General features: G+C 51.3%; 3 protein-coding genes and 1 long non-coding RNA gene across 19 annotated transcripts in view; 2 read left to right on the top strand and 2 right to left on the bottom strand.

Moving 5' to 3' along the window:
* Window positions 1-12,387, top strand: part of TOP6BL (TOP6B like initiator of meiotic double strand breaks) — a 48,183-nt gene extending 35,796 nt beyond the window's left edge. Inside the window, exons 7-8 of the mRNA XM_057506860.1 lie at window positions 11,986-12,173; window positions 12,263-12,387. Of these exons, the coding sequence (XP_057362843.1) occupies window positions 11,986-12,173; window positions 12,263-12,328 (254 nt within the window). The 3' untranslated portion in view covers window positions 12,329-12,387. The remainder of the gene's footprint in view (window positions 1-11,985; window positions 12,174-12,262) is intronic.
* LOC118934817 (uncharacterized) lies at window positions 139-12,432 on the bottom strand. 2 transcript variants are annotated; one of them, XR_008999129.1, is made up of 4 exons: window positions 12,219-12,432; window positions 11,699-11,812; window positions 11,470-11,545; window positions 139-1,189 (listed from the first exon to the last, which is right to left on the bottom strand). It is a non-coding gene; the product is annotated as an uncharacterized LOC118934817 (long non-coding RNA). The 2 variants fall into 2 exon arrangements; XR_005033597.2 differs by lacking the exon at window positions 12,219-12,432 and having other exon boundaries at window positions 11,699-11,935.
* A 28-nt stretch (window positions 12,433-12,460) lies between these two features.
* On the top strand, window positions 12,461-15,630 carry RCE1 (Ras converting CAAX endopeptidase 1). 10 transcript variants are annotated; one of them, XM_036930532.2, is made up of 8 exons: window positions 12,461-12,726; window positions 12,863-12,965; window positions 13,059-13,142; window positions 13,394-13,472; window positions 13,984-14,151; window positions 14,306-14,351; window positions 14,601-14,663; window positions 14,946-15,630. In XM_036930532.2, exons 1-8 carry the CDS (start codon window positions 12,461-12,463, stop codon window positions 15,304-15,306), a joined length of 1,170 nt encoding a protein of 389 aa, XP_036786427.2. In that variant the 3' UTR covers window positions 15,307-15,630. The 10 variants fall into 10 exon arrangements, with proteins under 10 accessions (XP_036786427.2, XP_036786463.2, XP_036786559.2 ...); XM_036930568.2 differs by having other exon boundaries at window positions 14,557-14,663; XM_036930664.2 differs by having other exon boundaries at window positions 14,280-14,351; window positions 14,546-14,663.
* Window positions 15,631-17,352: 1,722 nt separating this feature from the next.
* The window catches only part of PC (pyruvate carboxylase), a 98,866-nt gene continuing 95,318 nt past the window's right edge, over window positions 17,353-20,900 (bottom strand). For all 6 annotated transcript variants that reach the window (XM_036930445.2, XM_036930461.2, XM_036930437.2 and 3 more), the window contains 8 exons: window positions 20,651-20,807; window positions 19,865-20,105; window positions 19,483-19,732; window positions 19,034-19,278; window positions 18,773-18,952; window positions 18,448-18,696; window positions 18,059-18,199; window positions 17,353-17,983 (listed from right to left, as the gene is read on the bottom strand). In XM_036930445.2, the coding sequence (XP_036786340.1) occupies window positions 17,735-17,983; window positions 18,059-18,199; window positions 18,448-18,696; window positions 18,773-18,952; window positions 19,034-19,278; window positions 19,483-19,732; window positions 19,865-20,105; window positions 20,651-20,807 (1,712 nt within the window). In that variant the 3' untranslated portion in view covers window positions 17,353-17,734. The remainder of the gene's footprint in view (window positions 17,984-18,058; window positions 18,200-18,447; window positions 18,697-18,772; window positions 18,953-19,033; window positions 19,279-19,482; window positions 19,733-19,864; window positions 20,106-20,650; window positions 20,808-20,900) is intronic.

Raw genomic sequence — 20,900 nt, 5'->3', positions numbered from 1 at the left:
GCAGACCCCACGAAGAATCTGTGTGCACTGACTGAGTGGGGTAGAGACCCCATGTGAAGGCTTGGAGCTGTTACGGAAAATACTGGAAAACCTGGACTGGATCACTGACGGAGGAACCAAGCGGCCCTCGGAGGTCTTGGAGTGTTGAGGTTTTATTTTACACCGGTGGGCTCAGAGGGGAGTAATCACCCAACATCTGAGACCTGAGCACACGCAAGGGGAGCAATTATATTATTTTGATATGAGGCATTTTGGCATGCGCAGGGCAAAAGAGGAGCCCAGAGAAGGAGGGCAGGAGGGAGCTGGGGTGCTCTGCTGACTTTGCCAACCGGAGGGAAAAGCGGTTTACTGACCTTGACGGCTGTGTTGAATATTTTCCTTATCACTCTCCCCTGATAGTCCTTTAAACACTTTGTCTTAGGGGACATCATCTTTTTGGTTTATGATAGGGTTATAATGGCTTGTATTTATACTTTTAATTGCTTTGAGCTAGGATTTTTCTTTTTGCGACTTTGTTGAAGTCTTGAATACTTTTCAAAAGAACACAAATGATCATGTTTTTATGCATTTGTCTGTATGGGCCTTGTGTGTACAAGTTGAAATGAGTCCTTCAGACTCTTGATAAGCCTGTGTTTAGCAAAAAATACTGTTTTCTTCAGTCTTAATTTATTTTTATTCAGATGAGCATTACACTCAGGCTGGCTTATTTGAGTGTGAGAGGACAGGTGCTAAGGGTGGAGGGTCACCGAGGGCAGCTCTCTTGGGTGATGACCATGCACTTTATAACTTTGTACAGCTAATTTGATAGAGGTAACATTATAGAGACGTACTTTGGAAATGTAGACTGAGACTTGAGTTCAGCTAGGAGAAACAGGTAAGCACAGCAAAACAACTTATTACTTAATAGACAATAGAAAGGGCAACTTTTTGAGGAACAGTTTAGTCAGAGGGGGCAGCAGCAGAGAGTTTAATGCCCAGGATGAGAGATTCCATTCTGGCGAGGACCAAGATCCCTAGCATGCAGGTGTTCATTAGTCAGAGGGTAATCGTTGGATGCAGAGGCAGAGAGGATTCTGAAGGTCAAGCTGGGTCTTCTATTGATGTATTTCTTTGTCTGCTTGGGCCCTTTTCACTCTGGAATGATGGACCCATGGAGTGACGCCTGCAACTTTGAGGGCAGTAGCAGTGGCTAGAACAACAATGTGAGGGATAGTCTACTGAAGTTTGAGGGGGTCTCTTTTATTTTTTGGTATCATTAATCTACAATTACATGAGGAACATTATGTTTACTAGACTCCCCCCTTCACCAAGTCCCCCCGACAAACCCCATTACAGTCACTGTCCATCAGCGTAGTAAGATGCTGTAGAATCACTACTTGTCTTCTCTGTGTTGCACAGCCCTCCCTGTGACTCCCCCATTATACATGCTAATCTTAATGCCCCCTTTCTTTTTCCCCCCCTTATCCCTCCCTTCCCACCCAGCCTCCCCAGTCCCTTTCCCTTTGGTAACTGTTAGTCCATTCTTGGGTTCTGTGATTCTGCTGCTGTTTTGTTCCTTCAGTTTTTTTCGTTGTTCTTATACTCCACAGATGAGTGAAATCATTTGGTACTTGTCTTTCTCCGCCTGGCTTATTTCACTGAGCATAATACCCTCTAGCTCCATCCATGTTGTTGCAAATGGTAGGATTTGTTTTCTTCTTATGGCTGAATAATATTCCTTTGTGTATATGTACCACATCTTCTTTATCCATTCATCTACTGATGGACACTTAGGTTGCTTCCATTTCTTGGCTATTGTAAATAGTGCTGTGATAAACATAGGGGTACATCTGTCTTTTTCAAACTGGGCTGCTGCATTCTTAGAGTAAATTCCTAGAAGTGGGATTCCTGAGTCAAAAGGTATTTCTACTTTGAGCTTCTTGAGGAAACTCCATACTGCTTTCCACAATGGTTGAACTAATTTACATTCCCACCAGCAGTGTAGGAGGGTTCCCCTTTCTCCACAACCTCACCAACATTTGTTGTCTGTCTTTTGGATGGTGGCGATCCTTACTGATGTGAGGTGATGTCTCACTGTGGTTTTAATTTGCATTTCTCTGATGATTAGCGATGTGGAGCATCTTTTCATGTGCCTGTTGGCCATCTGAATTTCTTCTTTGGAGAACTGTCTGTTCAGCTCCTCTGCCCATTTTTTAACTGGATTATTTGCTTTTTGTTTGTTGATGTGCATGAGCTCTTTGTATATTTTAGATGTCAACCCTTTATCGGTTCTGTAATTTATGAATATATTTTCCCATACTGTAGGATGCCTTTTTGTTCTACTGATGGTGTCCTTTGCTGTACAGAAGCTTTCAGCTTGATATAGTCCCACTTGTTCACTTTTGCTTTTGTTTCCCTTGCCCAGGGAGATATGTTCAAGAAGAGGTCACTAATGTTTATGTCCATGAGATTTTTGCCTATGTTTTTTTCTAAGAGTTTTATGGTTTCATGACTTACATTCAGGTCTTTGATCCATTTCAAATTTACTTTTGTGTATGGGGTTAGACAATGATCTAGTTTCATTCTCTTACATGTAGCTGTCCAGTTTTGCCAACACCAACTGTTGAAGAGGCTGTCATTTCCCCATTGTATGTCCATGGCTCCTTTATCATATATTAACTGACCATATATGTTTGGGTTAATGTCTGGACTCTCTATTCTGTTCCACTGGTCTGTGGGTCTGTTCTTGTGCCAGTAACAAATTGTCTTGATTACTGTGGCTTTGTAGTAGAGCTTGAAGTTGGGAAGCAAGATCCCCCCACTTTATTCTTCCTTCTCAGGATTGCTTTGGCTATTCGGGGTCTTTGGTGGTTCCATATGAATTTTTGAACTATTTGTTCCAGTTCGTTGAAGAATGCTGTTGGTAATTTGATAGGGATTGCATTGAATCTGTAGATTGCTTTGGGCAGGATGGCCATTTTGACAATATTCATTCTTCCTAGCCAAGAGTATGGGATGAGTTTCCATTTGTTAGTGTCCTCTTTAATTTCTCTTAAGAGTGTCTTGTAGTTTTCAGGGTATAGGTCTTTCACTTCCTTGGTTAGGTTTATTCCTAGGTATTTTATTCTTTTTGATGCAATTGTGAATGGAGTTGTTTTCCTGATTTCTCTTTCTGTTAGTTCATTGTTAGTGTATAGGAGAGCCACAGATTTCTGTGTATTAATTTTGTATCCTGCAATTTTGCTGAACTCCGATATCAGTTCTAATACTTTTGGAGTGGAGTCTTTAGGGTTTTTTAGCACAATATCATGTCATCTGCAAATAGTGACAATTTGACTTCTTTACCAATCTGGATTCCTTGTATTTCTTTGTTTTGTCTAATTGCTGTGGCGAGGACCTCCAGTACTATGTTGAATAACAGTGGGGAGAGTGGGCATCTCTGTCTTTTTCCCAATCTTAGGGGAAAAGCTTTCAGCTTCTCGCTGTTCTATGATGTTGGCTGTGGGTTTATCATATATGACCTTTATTATGTTGAGGTACTTGCGCTCTATACCCATTTTGTTGAGCGTTTTTATCATGAATGGATGTTGAATTTTATCGAATGCTTTTTCAGCATCTATGGAGATGATCATGTGGTTTTTGTCCTTCTTTTTGTTCATGTGGGGGATGATGCTAATGGATTTTCGAATGTACCATCCTTGCATCTCTGAGATGAATCCCACTTGGTCATGGTGTATGATCCTCTTGATGTATTTTTGAATTCGGTTTGCTAATATGTTGTTCAGTATTTTTGCATCTATGTTCATCAGGGATATTGGTCTGTAATTTTCTTTTTTGGTGGCGTCTTTGCCTGGTTTTGGTATTACGGTGATACTGGTTTCATAGAATGAGTTTGGGAGTATTCCCTCCTCTTCTATTTTTTGGAAAACTTTAAGGAGAATGGGTATGATGTCTTCTCTGTATGTCTGATAAAATTACGCAGTAAATCCATCTGGCCTGGGGGTTTTGTTCTTGGGTAGTTTTTTGGTTACCGATTCAATTTCATTGCTGGTAATTGGTCTGTTTAGATTTTCTGTTTCTTCCTTGGTCAGTCCTGGAAGGTTGTATTTTTCTAGGAAGTTGTCCATTTCTTCTAGGTTCTCCAGTTTGTTAGCATATAGGTTTTCGTAGTATTCCCTAATAATTCTTTGTATTTCTGTGGGGTCTGTCGTGATTTTTCCTTTCTCATTTCTGATTCTGTTGATGTGTGTTGAATCTCTTTTTCTCTTAATAAGTCTGGCTAGAGGCTTATCTATTTTGTTTATTTTCTCAAAGAACCAGCTCTTGGTTTCATTTATTTTTTCTATTGTTTTATTCTTCTCAATTTTTTTATTTCTTCTCTGATCTTTATTATGTCCCTCCTTCTGCTGACTTTAGGCCTCATTTATTCTTTTTTCAATTTCAATAATTGTGACTTTAGACTATTCATTTGGGATTGTTCTTCCTTCTTTAAATATGCCTGGATTGCTATATACTTTCCTCCTAGAACTGCTTTCGCAGCGTCCCACAGAAGTTGGGGCTTTGTGTTGTTGTCATTTGTCTCCATGTATTGCTTGATCTCTATTTTAATTTGGTCATTGATCCATTGATTATTTAGGAGCGTGTTGTTAAGCCTCCATGTGTTTGTGAGCATTTTTGCTTTCTTTGTACAATTTATTTCTAGTTTTATAACTTTGTGGTCCGAGAAGTTGGTTGGTAGAATTTCAATCTTTTTGAATTTACTGAGGCTATTTTTGTGGCCTAGTATGTGGTCTATTCTGGAAAATGTTCCATGTGCACCTGAGAAGCTGCTTTTGGGTGTAGAGTTCTATAAATGTCTATTAGGTCCATCTTTTCTAGTGTGTTGTTCAGTGCCTCTGTGTCCTTACTTATTTTCTGTCTGGTGGATCTGTCCTTTGGAGTGAGTGTTGTGTTGAAGTCTCCTAAAATGAATGCATTGCATTCTATTTCCTCCTTTAATTCTGTTAGTATTTGTTTCACATGCTTGTCCTCCTGTATTGGGTGCATATATATTTGTAATGGTTATATCCTCTTGTTGGACTGACCCCTTTATCATTATGTAATGTCCTTCTTTATCTCTTGTTACTTTCTTTGTTTTGAAGTCTATTTTGTCTGATACTAGTACTGCAACACCTGCTTTTTTCTCCCTGTTGTTTGCATGAAATATCTTTTTCCATCCCTTGACGTTTAGTGTGTGCATGTCTGGGTTTGAGGTGAGTCTCTTGTAAGCAGCATATAGATGGGTCTTGCTTTTTTATCCATTCTGTTACTCTGTGTCTTTTGATTGGTGCATTCAGTCCATTTACATTTAGGGTGATTATTGAAAGATATGTACTTATTGCCATTGCAGGCTTTAGATTTGTGGTTATGAAAGGTTCAAGGTTAGCTTCTTTACTATCTGTCTAACTGAACTCGCTTATTGAGCTATTATAAACACAGTCTGATGATTCTTTATTTCTCTCCCTTCTTATTCCTCCTCCTCTGTAGGTATGTTAGGTGTTTTATTCTATACTCTTTTGTGTTTCCCTTGACTGGTTTTGTGAATAGTTGATTTTATTTTTTGCCTTTAGTTAGTATTTAGTTGGTCTGATTTCTTTGCTGTGATTTTATTTTCTCTGGTAACATCTATTTAATCTTAGGAGTGCTCCCATCTAGAGCAGTCCCTCTAGAATACCCTGTAGAGGTGGTTTGTGGGAGGCAAATTCCCTCTACTTTTGCTTGTCTGAGAATTGTTTAATCCCTCCTTATATTTAAATGATAATCGTGCTGGATACAGTATCCGTGTTTCACAGCCCTTCTGTTTCATTGCATTAAATATAGCATGCCATTCTCTTCGGGCCTGTAAGGTTTCTCTTGAGAAGTCTGATGGTAGCCTGATGGGTTTTCCTTTTCCCCTCTCTGGATGCCTTTAATACTCTGTCCTTGTCCTTGATCTTTGCCATTTTAATTATTATGTGTCTTGGTGTTGTCCTCCTTGGGTCACTTCTGTTGGGAGTTCTGTGGGCTTCTGTGGTCTGAGAGACTATTTCCTCCCCCAGTTTGGGGAAGTTTTCAGCAATTATTTCTTCAAAGACACTTTCTACCCCTTTTTCTCTTCTTCTTCTGGTACCCCTATAATGTGGATATTGTTCCATTTGAATTGGTCACACAGTTCTCTTAGTATTCTTTCATTCCTGGAGATCCTTTTATCTCTCTCTGCCTCAGCTTCTCTGCGTTCTTGTTCTCTGGTTTCTAGTCCATTAACGGCCTCTTGTACTTCAGCCAGTCTGCTTTTAAGTCCTTCCAGAGATTGCTTTATTTCTGTATTCTCCCTCCCTACTTTATCTGTTAGCTCTTGCATATTTCTCTGCAGCTCCATCAGCATGGTTATGACCTTTATTTTGAATTCTTTTTCAGGAAGATTGGTTAAGTCTATCTCCCCAGGCTCCTTCTTGGGGGTTGTTTGTGTGATTCTGGTCTGGATCAAATTCTTCTGCCTTTTCATGGCGATAGAGGTAGTCCTGGGCAGTTGGCACATGTGTCAGCTGGGAGAACAAAGTCCCTTCCCGCTTGTTCATCACCTTCCTCTCCTGTGAGAACGGCGACCCCTAGTGGCTTGTGCTGGGCAGCTGTGCACTGACGGGGCCCAGGTGGCTGTGGAGGAAGCTTCGGGCAGTTGCTGTGGGTGCCGCCAATCTCAGGCTGCTTCCCTGCTATGGCGGAGCTGCACAGGAGGGAAAATTGACGGGAGGCTGTTTATCGCTGTGAGGGGCCTCAGAGCTGCGCTGCCTCCCAGAGGGTTAGGGTGCCCGGAGTTCCCCGGGATTCTCACCTGCTGGGCTGAGTGTGCCAGGACGCTTCTGTCCAGCTGTGAGGCCCCTGTCCCTTTAAGACTTTCAAAAAGCACTCGCTTTTCTTTTGTCCCAGGGGCGCCAGCTGTGGGGACCTGATCACAGATTTTACTGTTCCATTTCCCTACTATCCAGCACACCACGCACTGTGTGTCTGCACTCCCCGTGCGGACGGCTAGGGCTGGGTGTTCAGCAGTCCTGGGCTCCCACTCCCTCCCCGCTCCGAATCCTTTCCACCTGCTGGGGAGCTGGGGTGGGGGGGGGCACTAGGGTCCTGCCGGGCCGTGGCTTGTATCTTACCCCCTTCGTGAGGTGCTGAGTTCTCGCAGATGTAGATGTAGCCTGGCTGTTGTGCTGTATCTTCTGGTGTCTCTTTTAGGACCAGTTGTATTTTCAAAAATATATATGGTTTTGGAAGGAGATTGCCGCTGCCCCACTCACGCTGCCATTGGCTCCTCCTCTGAGGGGGTCTCTTTTTAAATTTTTGACTGAGTCTCCAGCCTGGAAGGAATGTACTGGGATCCCTAAGGAGATCAGGATTCTTTCTATGGTATGTTGCTGCAGCTTATGTAGGGTGGCTCTTAAGGCTTGGAGCTGTTCTCTTACTCTTTTGTTTCTTATCTGGTATAGGTTCCTTGGGAGGCTTCCTAGACACAGGGGAGGGCATCTATACACTAATGGAAAAGGGGAAGAGCCTTGAGTCCCAGGTGTGCAGCAAGCATGCTGGAGAGCCAGGGGCAGGAGGTCCGGCCATGGGAGGCCAGTTTCTTGGCAAAACTTAGCTAGGGTTCTTTTGAGGGTGCAAATCATTTGCTCTACTTTCCTTGAACTTTGTGGCCTATATGCAATGTGGAGTTTTCAGGTAATGTTGAGAGATTTAGTTAAAATCTGTACTGCATCTGCTACAAAGGCAGGTCTATTGTCACTGTGAATTGTAGATGGTAGGCCAAACTGGGGCACAGTTTTTTTCAGGAGGACTTTGGCTATCTCCTGGCTTCGTTTTGTCCTGGTTGGGAAGGCTTCGACCTACTCAGAGTATGTACACACTATTACTAGAAGGTATTTGAGTCTTTTGCTTGACTGGACATCTGTGAAGTCTATGTCAAGGTTTTCAAAGGGGGCAACTCCTGCTCTTCGGACACCTGGCAGGGCTCATTTCTGGAGCGAGTCATGCACTGCTTGCTTACTGCTTGGCATAATGCTGACAACTGGCTGATGTAGTACTGCTTTTTGAGGGCTTCTAGTGCAGTTTTCTCTAGGTGCGTGAGCTGATGGTATTTGCTGACTAGATGCTTTCCGGTTGCAGTTGGGACAAAGATGTGTCTATCAGGCAGCATCTACTATCCTTTTTTTTTTTTTAGTTAGGGTGGCTCTTTCAGTTCATGGCCCAGTGTTTTTCTCGTTTTCAGTGTACTTGGGTGGAGGGGCTTCCACTGGGTGTGTTAAGGCCATAGTGAGGGAAGGAGCTTTATCTGTTTTTTATTGGCCACTGTTTCAGCTGCTTTATCTGCTAGCTGGTTTTCCTGTGTTATAGAGTTGTTTTTCTTTTGGTGTTCTTTGCAATGCAGAATTGCTACTTTTTTGGGGGAAACCAGACAACCTTGAGGAGTTTTAGTATTGTGCTAGCTGAGAGCTGGAGAGGAATTGGTGTCTCTGTGTGTTTAAGAAGGACACAACAGTATGGAAGACCCTGACATTTACTTTTTGTCCTGGAGTAAGTTTATCTGCTTTTTTAATAAATAGAACTGTGGCTGCTAGTGTCTTCAGACAGGATGGCCATCCTGCCACAACCAGGTTTAGTTTTTTGACAGGTATGTGACTGGCCACTGCCAGGGCTTAACAGTCTATGTGAGAACTCCGAGGGCTACTTTTTTTTCATGTACAAAGAGATTGAAGGGCTTTTTAAAAATTTCTGGTAGGCCTAGGGCTGGTGCTTGTTCTGAAGGGGCCTTTATTTCCAGGAAGGTGGCTTTTGCTTCTTCTGTCTAGACAGGGGGTTCTTGGTCTGGCCCCCCCACAGGAGGCTGTAGAGGGGTTTTGCCATTGCCGAGAACCTGGGAATCTAGATTTTGCAGAACCTGGCGGCCCCCAGGAACTCTCATATGCCCTTCTTCACCTGAGGTAAGGTGGGGCTGAGGTAAGGAAATGATGACCCTTTTCTTCTCTGGCCCTAGTGCCCTTTCTCCTTGGGTGAGGAGGAAGCCCAAGTACCAGACTTGCTGCTGGAAGATTTGTGCTCTTTTTTAATGAGGCTCAGTATCCTGAGTCTGACAGGAGTTGCAGGAGGGCCTTTGTGCCTTTTGCACAATTTTCCTGGGTGTCACTGGCAAGGAGGAGGTAATCTACATACTGGAGGAGGATGCGGCACATGGCTTCCCTTGGAAAGCTGGCAAGGACTGTGGCCAATGCCTCTCCAAAGAGAGTGGGTGAGTTCTTGAGCCCTTGTGGAAGCTGCGTCCATGTTAACTGCATCTGCCACCCCGTATCTGGTTCAGTTCATTCGAAGGCAAACGAGCTGATTCTGGGGGGGCCAGCCGAAGGCAGAAAAAGGCAACTTTTAAGTGTAGGCAAGTGAACCATTTAGCAGACCCCGGGATCTGGCTGAGGAGGGTGTATGGGTTTGGGACCACCAGGTGTAAAGAGACAGTCACTTTGTTAATGGCTCGCAGGTCTTGAATAGCTGGTACCCTCCTCTTGGTCTGTTGACTGGCAGAAGCAGGGGGTTCCAGGGCGACTGACGCTCGATCAGAATGCCTGCCTCTCTTGAGTCTGATCAGGTTTTCCTGGACGCCTGCTCTCGCCTCTTGTGAGAGGAGTGCTGCCGCTGTCTTTGTGCCTCTGAGAACAGTTGCAGTCTTGTTACTGAAGGGGGCTATAGGGAGGTGACTACAGAGTGTTCTGCCCCCGTGTCAACTATAAGAGTCATGTTTTGGCCCCCCCATTTTTATTTTGACCGTGGGCTCCTGGGGGCCAAGAGTGAGAGAGCCCGTCCTTGTCAGTCTGAGTTCGTTCTTGCCAAGCTAATGAGCTTTCCCTTGTGAGGCTCCTCTCAGTAGCGACCGGGCTTTGGGGCTTTGTCTCAGTTGGGGCATTCGTTCTACCAGTGCCCCTTCTCCTCACAGTAAATGCACTGGTCCCTGGCTAGGGGGGGTCCTAGGCCTCCCTCCTCTTGGTGGCCTGTTTTCCTCTGCTTTTTGGTCATCTCTCTTTCTTTTAGGGCAGTGGCCAGGAGGCTGGCCTTTTTCTTCATTCTTCTTTCAGCTTCTCTGTCAGCCTGAACTTCTCTGTTTAGATATACTTTGTTGGCAATTTTAATTGAGTGATATTTATCCTGGCAAAGCTTTCAGGTTTTGGGAGCTTTCGTCTGATGTCTGGGGTGGCTTGAGCTACGAATGAGGTGTTGACCATTTGTTGGCTCCCTGGTGACTCAGGATTGAGGGGGGGGTAGATGCGATAAGCTCCACAGTCTTTCATAATAGTCCCTGGGAGACTCTCCTGGTTGTTGTGTGACTGAAGATACTTTGGTCATGTTCATAGGCTTTTTGGACCCAGCTTTGATCCCCTGGAGGAGGGTGTCCTGATATCGGCAGATCTGGTGCTGTCCCTCACGGGTGGTGAAGTCCCACTCGGGGCACTCCTTGGGGACAGAGATTTCAGCCCATACACCCCGATCAAGGACCCCGACTGCCTCCTCTCTTCTGTTGTGAACAGGATGCGGAGAAGCTGTTTTTTTTAGGTCGGCCGATGGGTTTGGAAGAGGGCTTTCATGAGATCAACCAAGGCTTGTGGCTTTTGTGACAGGGTGTTTTTTTAATTGAAGAGGTTAGTTGTGGAGAAGGGTTGATAGTAAAGCATGGACCAGCCAGGCTGGATGGTCCTGTCTTTATTATGTCTTTCAGGCTCACGCATCTCTTGCACTGGCATCTGAAGGGTGCCTGTTCTTGGCCGAGGGTGCAGTCTGGCTGCTGGTCTAGGGGAGAGTGGGTCCACTGGTTCTGGAGTTGGTGGGGAGGCTGACAGTGACAGGGTGTCTGGGAGTGGGGGGCTGGGTGCTGATGGCCTTGGGGGCGCATAAGGTGGGGACAATATTGGCTCTTTCTCTGGGAGTTAATTTTACTCCGTAGTTTCCTGAAAATTCTTTCCTGAAATTTTTGATCATGGTGTCGAGAACTGTGGGTTTGCTGTGCCCTGACTCCATGACATGTTTGTGTAACGGTGCCACAACAGGCAAGGGAGGGGTGCCTCCTCTAGAGAGGAGACCAGTCAGATGCCCGTCCGTTCGTGCTCTTCTCGAAGACTTTGGTCAGCCTTGACTAAGGTGCACCGTGTAAGTCCCAGGCCAGGTCAGCCGAAGCTGAGTCACCATTATGTCGTGGTGGCCGACCATGAATATGGCCAAGGGCTCACTCAGATTCTGTAGTGTAAGCCGTGGAATCAGATTTCAGTGTAGACTGAATGGCTTCAGCTGCCCCGCACACTCACACACTTAGACCAGAATTTAAACATTCCCCCCCGGGAATGTCTACCTATGAGACTTCTAAGAAGTCTCCAGGAGGTGATCAGGCTCCCCTTCTACCCCAATGGGTGGGAACTGGCTGGGTCAGGGGCCCTGGGGTCTTACCGGATTTGATGCCAAGCTTCCTTGAGTCTGGCAGGAACAGCAGAAGCAGGGCTGGCCCAGGGCACCTGGGCAGAGACTGCCAAAAGATCAGGCAGAGCAGTTTATGTTATTTTGATATGTGGCATTTTGGCATGCGCAGGGCAAAAGAGGAGCCCAGAGAAGGAGGGGAGGAGAGAGCTGGGGATGCTCTCCTGACTTTGCCAAGCAGAGGAAGAAGCAGTTTACTGACCTTGACGGCTGTGTTGAATATTTTCCTTATCAGTACAATCCCAGATGCCCCTTTGCAGGCCCCGTTCTGCAGCCTCAGCCTGATCTTGAAGGCTCGGAGCTGCTGGGTTTTGATCTGGACAAGAGCCGATAAAAGGACTTCAAGGTGGGGGTGGGGGGTGGCTGAGAGATCCGGGACCACCTCCTCGCTCTCCTGCTGATTGACCCCCACCCCACCCCCACCCCCACCCCAAGGATCTCTCTAGCGCAGGGATGTGCACATAAGCTCCGTGGCTTGTTTTCTCCTAGGGGCCAGCAGGCAAGTAGGAAGCAAGAGGCTTAAGAGCGGCAGCCTCTGCCAGGGCGTGGAGAAGACGCGGGCTTGCCACACGGCCAGGGCCCCGAGACAGTCACAGGCCATCCCGCGCCCCGCAGAGCCCACCGTGCCCTCCCTGACTCCTTGCGAAACCAGGGCGAGCCCCGGGAACGGCCTGGAGGTAACCGGGCAAGGGGAGGAAGCGGCGGGAGGCCGGGGATCCGACCGTTGCCGAGGGGTCCTCATCCCGGGCCCCCTTTTCTCCCGCAGGAGGCGCTGTGGTTGCAGGAAGTCTCCAATCTCTCCGAGTGGCTGAGTCCCGGCCCAGGGCCCTGAGCCCGGCTTCCCCGTGCGTCCACGCCAGACCCGCGGTCGCGGGAGTTGCATTGTCTGCGATTCAATAAACCTGCTCCGCGCGCGCCGCTTCTGCTTCAGTGTCTGGGGCGGGGCGGGGGTCCGCGCCGCCATATGACGCCACGGGTTTCCGGCAGGCGCAGGCCGAGAGGCGGCTGGGTCGCGTCACTGCTGCGCGCCGCGGGGCCGGGCGCGATGGCGGCGCTGGGCGGGGACGGGCTGCGCCTGCTGTCGGTGTCGCGGCCGGAGCGGCAGCCCGAGTCGACAGCTCTCGGCGGCTCGGGCCCTGGGCTGTGCTGCTGGGTGTCCGTGTTCTCCTGCCTCAGCCTCGCCTGCTCCTACGTGGGCAGCCTCTACGTCTGGAAGAGCGAGCTACCCAGGTGCGGGAGCTGCGCGCGCGGCCGGAACCCGCGCCCCCGCGAGGCGGGACTGCGGGCGGTGTCGGGGCACACAGAGGGCGGGGCGCGCTGTCATGCGGCCGCCGGAGGCCCCCTGCGCTTACTGCCCTTTCTGTAGGGACCACCCTGCCGTCATCAAGCGGCGTTTCACCAGTGTCTTGGTGGTGTCCAGCCTCTCGCCCCTCTGCGTGCTGCTCTGGAGGGAACTCACAGGCATCCAGGTGCGAAGGAGGCGGGGCAGAGGGTAACGGGTCAGAGAGCTCAGGATCCTTGGAGAAGGGAGCGAGACTGATGCCCCCTTTCCTGTGGCTCAGCCAGGCACATCCCTGTTCACCTTGATGGGCTTCAGGCTGGAGGGCATTTTCCCAGCAGCGCTGCTGCCCCTACTGCTGACCATGGTGAGTACCTATCTTCCTCTTTTATTATTAGCGTGACGGCCTTTTGCAAGGCTTGGTTTCTTATCCTCATTGTGTCCAGCTTTTGACGAATGGGAGACGGTAATTGTGAGATGGCCCTTGGGCCCTTGTGTATGCATGTGTGGGAAATCCTGGCTGAGAACACAAAGCTTGAAGTCTCATGAAACCATGGCTGGGCAAGAGCAGTGGATCATGGTTTAAACCTTCCCTTTGGTTTGTTTTCCTGTCCCCAGATCCTTTTCCTAGGCCCACTGATGCAGCTCTCTATGGATTGCCCCTGTGACCTAGCAGATGGGTTGAAGGTTGTCTTAGGTGAGTCCTCAGGGCTGTGGGGGGAAAAGTAGGCACAGACGGTTCAGGACAACCAGGAAAGGGAATCCTTGGGCTTATGGTGGGATCTGGATACGAGATGTCAGATGTTCTTTTTTTGTCATCACTAAAATGGGAACATACAGTGGGTGGCATGTAAAAGTTAGTTTCTGATGTCCAAGGAGGCCCCTAGGAACCCCAGCAGTATTTTGTGTGGGCTAGAGAACATTGTCCCCTGCTTGCCCTAATCTTTGGCTTCCTCAAACTAGAGCTGGTCTTGGGCAAATTTTGTTTTTTCTAATCTACCACCAGGATACTCTACCTTCCCTTTCTGCTCTTGAGACATTGCTTTGTACTGGGTCTGGTGAACATAGCTCATCCCTTTCCTATTTTCAGGAGTTTTGATGCCTAGCCCGAGTCTGCCCAGGGTCGGTTGTGGGAGAGGGGTCCTTGGAGTCGCTAGGATTTCTGTTCAACAATTAGTTCACTGTTGCTTGTCCTGAATCTTCCCCAGCCCCTCGCTCCTGGGCCCGCTGCCTCACGGACATGCGCTGGCTGCGGAACCAAGTGATTGCACCCCTGACAGAGGAGCTGGTGTTCCGGGCTTGCATGCTGCCCATGTTAGCACCGTGCACAGGCCTGGGCCCTGCTGTGTTCACCTGTCCACTCTTCTTTGGAGTTGGTGAGTCTGTCCAACCTGGTTCTGTTGAGATGTTCCCAGCATGAGAGCAGAAAATGGGGCTTGGGCTAAGAAAAGGGCCGATGGGGCAGGCTGGGAGGAATGTGACGTGGCTTTCAACTTCCTCCCAGCCCATTTTCACCACATTTTTGAGCAGCTTCGTTTCCGCCAGAGCAGTGTGGGGAGCATCTTCTTGTCTGCAGGTGAGTCCTAGAGAGCTTGCCTGGGGAATCTTGGGTAGGGAATGTGAGGGTGTCCCTGGTAGCCGCTCTGGAGGAAGAACTGGGAGAGGGCGATAGTATTGGAGGGGCCTTTGACCAGGGACAGCCGTAGGTACTGGGGCAGGCAGCCACTGCCCCCAGAGGGAAGGGGATGTCTTTGGCTGATGGATGTGCAGTACTGGGACAGGAAGGGCATACAGGTGTGGTCACTCGCGGCCTCCCCGTCTCCAGCGTTCCAGTTCTCCTACACAGCCGTCTTCGGTGCCTACACTGCTTTCCTCTTCATCCGCACAGGTTGGTCCTCAGTCTCTCATGGGTGCTCCAGGGCTAGGGCCCACAGGACTGGGTGGGAGAATGGGAATGCTGTGAGTGTTGTAGGAGTGACGGTTTCTTCTGCTGCAGTCCCAGAGGCCGACTGAGCTAGGGTAGGGCCCTCGACCGGGAGAGGTCCGAGAGGTGGAAGGGAGCAGAGGCCGTGGTGTGTGGGTGAATGGGTGGGTCACTGATCTGTTGCAGGGGATGAGGGTCCTGAGCCCTGGAAGGCTGCTCCAGGAGCTGCTTTGTCTCCCCTCCCAGGACACCTGATTGGGCCAGTTCTCTGCCACTCCTTCTGCAATTACATGGGCTTCCCTGCTGTGTGCGCGGCCTTGGAGCATCCACAAAGGCGGCCCCTGCTGGCAGGCTATGCTCTGGGTGTGGGACTCTTTCTGCTTCTGCTCCAGCCCCTCACGGACCCCAAGCTCTACGGCAGTCTTCCCCTTTGTGTGCTTTTGGAGCAGGCAGGGGACTCAGAGGCTCCCCTGTGCTCCTGACCCACATTCCTGTAAATGCACCTATGAACTCTCATGGGCTCCCCAGCCCCTCCCCATCAAAGGGTACTGCATGGGAGGAGCTAGCTGGAGTCCCCGAGATCTCAGGAATTTTTGTAGGGGATTGAAGCCAGAGCTAGTTGAATCCCAGGGACCAAGAGGAAGGAGCAGATATCCAAAGGGTGCAGCCCCCGCTGAAAGGCGGTTGAGGAGCAGCTGGTAGTGAGGAGACGAGGGGCAGGTCCCCGGAGCTGTGCACTCCGTTCCTCACTTTGGACTGCTGCTTTTCTGGGCTCCACTGTCCCCTCTGCCTCTAAAAAGCTGCTCACGGAATAGGGGAGGGGTTGGAATTTACAAAATCCCTCCCCCCAACTTCCCAGGGTTTTCTCATTGTCTTTTTGCGTCAGGACTTTGTATTGAGATATTAAAGAAATTTAACTTGGGTAACATGGCTTTGCACCTTCGGGCATCAGTCTGTGGCGGGTCTGGGGGGACAGCCAGCACCTGTCTCTGCTACTTGGACCGTTAACCTCTGGGCAGGTCAGTCTGGTAGGCACGGCTCCCTGGAGCTGGGGACAGGATGGGGCCGCTGGCTGCCTTGCATACGTAGCTTCCTCTTCCCTGAGCCAGGCCCCCAGTACCAGCAGAGGTACCAGGTGTAGGCCCAGCTCCTCCTGGGGCCTGTGCCTTGGCTGCCAGGACCGGGGAGAGGGACCTCGGGCTGTGACGCTAGTGATGGAGCCTCCAGACTGTGTCCTCTGAGAGGGTGTCCGTGATGGGGCTTCCACCAGGATCTTCCCCAAAGCCTCACATTACACAAGAGGAAACGGGTCCCAAATGGTAGAGGAACGAGCCGTATCACCTGGGAGTAGCTTCTCTGGCTCTCTCCACCTCGGACCTCTGCTACTTTGTTGCTTGTCTGGTCACAGAGGGACCCAGAAAAAAAGGCTGCAGTCCTGGGAGCCACCATCCTGCCAGGCAACACTAACTCAGGCTTCTTTCTTAGGACCTGCTAGTGTTCACTCTTTCCTTGTTTTTAGAATGGTTCTCATGTTCTCATCCCTGCCCTGGGACAGTTTTTTAAAAAATCCTTAAAAGGATATTATCCCTTCAGGTGCCATTCCAGGCTCAGGAGGTTGTCCCAAGACCCTTCCCTCAGGCCAGTGGAAGGAAACAGAAGTGCAGTCACTCCCCCTGGCACCCCAGTTAGCTGTGACTAAGCCACACTCACCTCGATGTAAAGGGCATCATGACAGCCCCATACCTGCCTTGCCAGAGTGCCTTCTTGGTCCCCAGCCTGTTCAGAAGATGTCAGGGAGGCAGAGGGGTGAGCATGGGCCTGTTTCAGAAGGTACATTTGGGGTCTTTGGCTCACTCCAAAGACTGGGCTGTGGCACCTCAAGAGCACTGGCCTGGCAGCACACTGGTGAGGTACTGCCTACCTGGTTCCCTGGGCTTTACCTCTCCCTCACAACCCCTGCTGGAAACTGCCTAGACCCCCCCCAACTTCACTCTCTGTGCCCACCTCGGGCATGTCGGGTGGTCAGCCGGGCCGCCATGCAGGCAGGGTTGCTGACACCCTGCAGTGAGGAACTGCGGCTCAGGTTTAGGATTTTCTCAAGGGCTGACTGTGGGATGCAGACAGGGTTGGATCCTGGGTCTCTTAGTACAGCGTTCCTAACCTTTCACCAAAACTCCCACACCCGAGTCTGATCCACCTCCCAGAAAGTGGTGCTTGTTTGCTTCCAGTCCTGAACTAACAGGGTGGGAGGTTGGCCCTGGGTCTACGAAGTAAAGCAGTAGGGAAGGAGTCCATTGACAGCCTGGGTTTGAATCTTCTCTGCCTCTTACTGTGGGACCTGGGACAAGTTAACGTTCCTATGACTCCACTTCTGAGTCATAAAAAGGGTGAAATTTGATTTCCCAAGTTAATAGATACTAAGTGTTTAATCTCCAACCCCCACCCAGCTCTAACTAGGTAAGAAGTTTAGGATGTTTAAGATGTACATGCAGCAGGCACTCAGTGGCTTAAACCAAGTGCACTGTTCTCATTACCCTCGAAGGAGGTAGGTACAGCTGACCTGCCCCCACCCGCCAGGGGGGTCCAGGAGGCAGCCCTGCCCCTCTGCTGAGTGGTGCGCATGGGGGGGCTGCACAGGACCCAGCATGGAGGGCAGGGGAGAAAGCCAGTTTTATTGAGCAAAGTTCTCGGGACCTGGGGCTGAGGTCTCCCCCCAAGAGGTAGGACCCCTAAACCTGCTCCCCTGGGTCCCAGGCCCACCTGTGCCACCACCTAGAGTCTCCAGCAAGGAGAGAACCCTTATTTGGCAAGAGATGAATATGTGAGCGACTGTCCACCAGCAGGGAAAAGACAAGTGGCTGGAGGAAGTAATGGGCCACCACAGGCAGTGCCCCTCCTGCCACAAGCAGAGAACAGGAGCTCCAGAGCCAGGCTTTTCTGCCCTCAGGCACTGGCTGGCCTGGGCCTGCCCTGGCAATGCAGTGCCTGTTGAAGGCTTGAGGTGGGGACGGCCAGGCTGTGAGTCTATGGCAAAATCACTCAATCTCCAGGATGAGGTCGTCGCCTTCCAGTGTCATGTCTGTGGTTACGTGGACCTTGCGGACAGTGCCCTCCACAGGCGAGGTCACCACAGTCTCCATCTTCATGGCGCTGAGCACACACAGGGGCTGGCCCTTGGCCACCTTGGCTCCTGCCGCCACCTTGATGTCTATCACCTTCCCGGGCATGGGTGCTCCGATCTGGCCCTTCACATCCTTCAGGGCCTTGGGGTGGAAGTGCATCTCCTGCAGACGGCAGAGGGGACGTGAGACGCTGGGCCCCGCCCCTCCCCACCACCTGTGATCCTGGGGGAGCAGTACCTTCATGGCTTGAGTGTCCTTGACCAGAATGGACCGCAGCTGTCCATTGAGCTCAAAGAAAACCTGCCTCTGGCCAGCACGGTTCAGGTCGCTTATGGCCAGGGCTTTGATGTGCAGCGTCTTGCCCCGCTCCAGCTCCACCTGGAAAGCAGGTGTGGCGGCTCAGAGCTGGGGTGGTGGAGGGCACGCGGAGGGAGGGCAGCCCACTGACCCTGGGTCTCAGCACCTCACTTGTAAGTGCCTAACTTCCAGGTCTCAAATGTGCTCTGAGATGGCTCACATGCCGTGTGCCAGCCAAGCCCTAGCTGGAGCTCTAGAGGGGTGGGGGGCCTTAGCGCGGCAGGAGCAGGGTGCTGGGTGGAGCGCAGATGGGCACCAGAGCCACTGACCTCAAACTCATCTGCAATTTTGGGTCCCTGCAGGAAGAGGCGGGTGTTGAGGCTATCTAGGGGTCCAAAGGTGGCAGTGAAGTCCTTGAAGTGGGCAAAGACATCGGGGTAGATGGCTGCTGAGAGCACGTCCTCTGGGGTCACTTCCTCGCCATGCCGCTCCGTCAGCTCCTTCTCCAGCACCTTCAGGTCTAGGGGAGGGAGGGAGGCTCCTGGCCGCCCCTCCACCCTGGGCAGGTCTTTTAGCACCTGGGTTGCAAAGCAGAGGGTCAGGCCTGGTTCCAGTACCCAGCCCCCACCCCACATTGTGCTGGGCCTTCCCCACCTTGGAGCGTAGGGGCTCAGGGAACCCCCCATGGGGGATGCCAATGTAGCCCTGCAGGAACTCCACCACTGAGCGGGGGAAGGACAGCTCTTCTGCCTGGGCTTCAGCCTCTGCCCGGCTCAGCCCGTTCTGCACCATGAACTGGGCCAGGTCCCCCACGATCTTGGAGGAAGGTGTCACCTGAGGAGAAAGACCCTGGGTTTGGGTGCCAGGCACCTTATGGAGGCTGAGGCAAGGGTAAGAGCACAGGGTTTGGCTCACCTTGATGAGGTCGCCCAGCATCTGGTTGGCCTCCACATAGGCCTTCTTGACCTCCTTGAACTTAGAGCCGAGCCCCATGCTGTGTGCCTGGAAGTGCAGGTTGGTGTACTGGCCCCCTGGGATCTCATTCTCATACACATCGGAGTTGCCAGATTTCATGGTGGCAGTGCAGTCGAAGGCTGCATACAGCCCCCGGGCCCCCTCCCAGTACTCACTGTAGTCAAACACGCACTCCAGGGGCACCCCTGCAAGGACGCCAGAGGCAGAGGGCTCGGAAATGTGCTGAGCTGCCAGGTTCTCCTCCCAGGACCCTGGGGCCAGCTCTGGTCTCGTCTTGGGTGCAGATGATGGGAGGCAAAACCAGGCAAGAACATCCCGACCCCAGGATGTGCTGGACTACTGGGACTGGGGGGCTGCAGCCTGAAGGGGATGCCACAGGCCATTCCTACCTGTGTCCAGGGCAGTCCCTCGGGTACAGGCCACCAGGGCCCCCATGCTGGGCTGTGAAGTCATCCCAGACATAGAATCCGCTGCCACGTCCACCACATCGGCTCCAGCCTGGGCACAGGCCAGCATGGCTGCCACGCCTGCCCCTGATGTGTCATGGGTGTGGATGTGCAGCGGGAGGTCAGGGAAGCGATCGCGGAGGGAGCTGACCAGCATGGTGCAGGCTGCTGGCTTCAGCAGCCCTGCCATGTCCTGGGGGAAGGAGAGGAAAAAGACGATGGTTAGGAGGGGTGTGAAGTGTGCATGGTAGGAGAGATAAGGGGGGTCAGAGACGGGAAGATGGGCAGGTGGGGGAACTCCTGGCCATGGGCCAGGCCCAGATACCTTGATGCACAAGATGTGAGTGCCAGCTCGCACCAGCTCTTCAGCCAAGCCCATGTAGTACTGCAGTGAGTATTTGGTGCGGCTGGGATCAGCCACGTCCCCCGTGTAGGAGATGGCGGCCTCCACCACGCCGCCAGCACTGCCGGCTGCCTCCGTGCCCAGCAGCAGGTTGGGCAAGTAGTTGAGGGAATCAAAGACCCGGAAGACATCCATGCCATTTTCCTTGGCCACCTCACAGAACCTGGGTGGGTAGGAGAGCCCAGGGGTCAGCCCCATCTCACTCCATACCGCACTTCCCTCTGGCACCAGGCCCACCAAGGAGATCAAGAAGGCAAGGCCTACGTGGAGGCCAGCCAGATGCCGGTGGGGATGAGCTCTGGGTGCCTGCCTGGCAGGGGGTGGGGGGCGAGGGCCGATGGGGGTAAGGCTCCTCTAGGGCGGCCTGGGCTGGGCAGAGTCCCCCAGAGGCATCCAGCTCAGCCTGCCCAGCCAGAGGAGCAGCTGTAGGCTCTTTGCTTCAGGAGTGGCGGGCCGAGGGGGAAGGGCACCGAGCAAGGCGTCCTAAGGCCTGGGCTCCCATCCCGGCTCTGCGCTGCGCGGTCTCGGACAGGCCACCTGCCCTCTTCGCATTCCCACTGCCCATTAATCTAGCAGCCTTTGTAGTTCTCTATGATTCTATGATTCTGTACTTTTGGACATTTCCAAATACAGCCTTTGCTGGGCGCAGCTCCTGAGGGACGGTGCAGAGCCCTCTGGGGAGTGTGTGCCGGCCCCGCCCAGGCTCACTTGAAGACCACGTTGTCAGGGTAGTTGGTGTAGCCCACGGCATTGGCCCCCCGCAGCAGCATCTGGAATGGGATGTTGGGGATGAGCTCCCGCAGCTCCTGCAGCCGCCGCCAGGGGCACTCGTACAGGAAGCGCATGGCAACATCAAACGTGGCTCCTGCGTGGGCAACGAGAGGCCCAGGTCAGCCGTGCACTTCCGGGGACCCCACCTCTGCAGCCTGAGCTTCCAGCCCCGACACCAGGCCCTACT

This window comes from Manis pentadactyla, chromosome 9 (assembly GCF_030020395.1).
Source record: "Manis pentadactyla isolate mManPen7 chromosome 9, mManPen7.hap1, whole genome shotgun sequence".
NCBI classification, from domain to species: Eukaryota; Metazoa; Chordata; class Mammalia; order Pholidota; family Manidae; genus Manis; species Manis pentadactyla.
This window is presented reverse-complemented; position numbering and strand designations above follow the sequence as displayed.

What these genes read in the sequence shown, in the direction of transcription:
- RCE1 (XM_036930664.2), top strand. Translation starts at nt 12,461, where the DNA reads ATGACGCCACGGGTTTCCGGCAGGCGCAGGCCGAGAGGCGGCTGGGTC. An exon ending in TGGGTTGAAGGTTGTCTTAG is followed by an intron (nt 13,473 to 13,983) that starts GTGAGTCCTCAG and finishes AATCTTCCCCAG; the next exon opens with CCCCTCGCTCCTGGGCCCGC. An exon ending in TTTCCTCTTCATCCGCACAG is followed by an intron (nt 14,664 to 14,945) that starts GTTGGTCCTCAG and finishes CTCCCCTCCCAG; the next exon opens with GACACCTGATTGGGCCAGTT.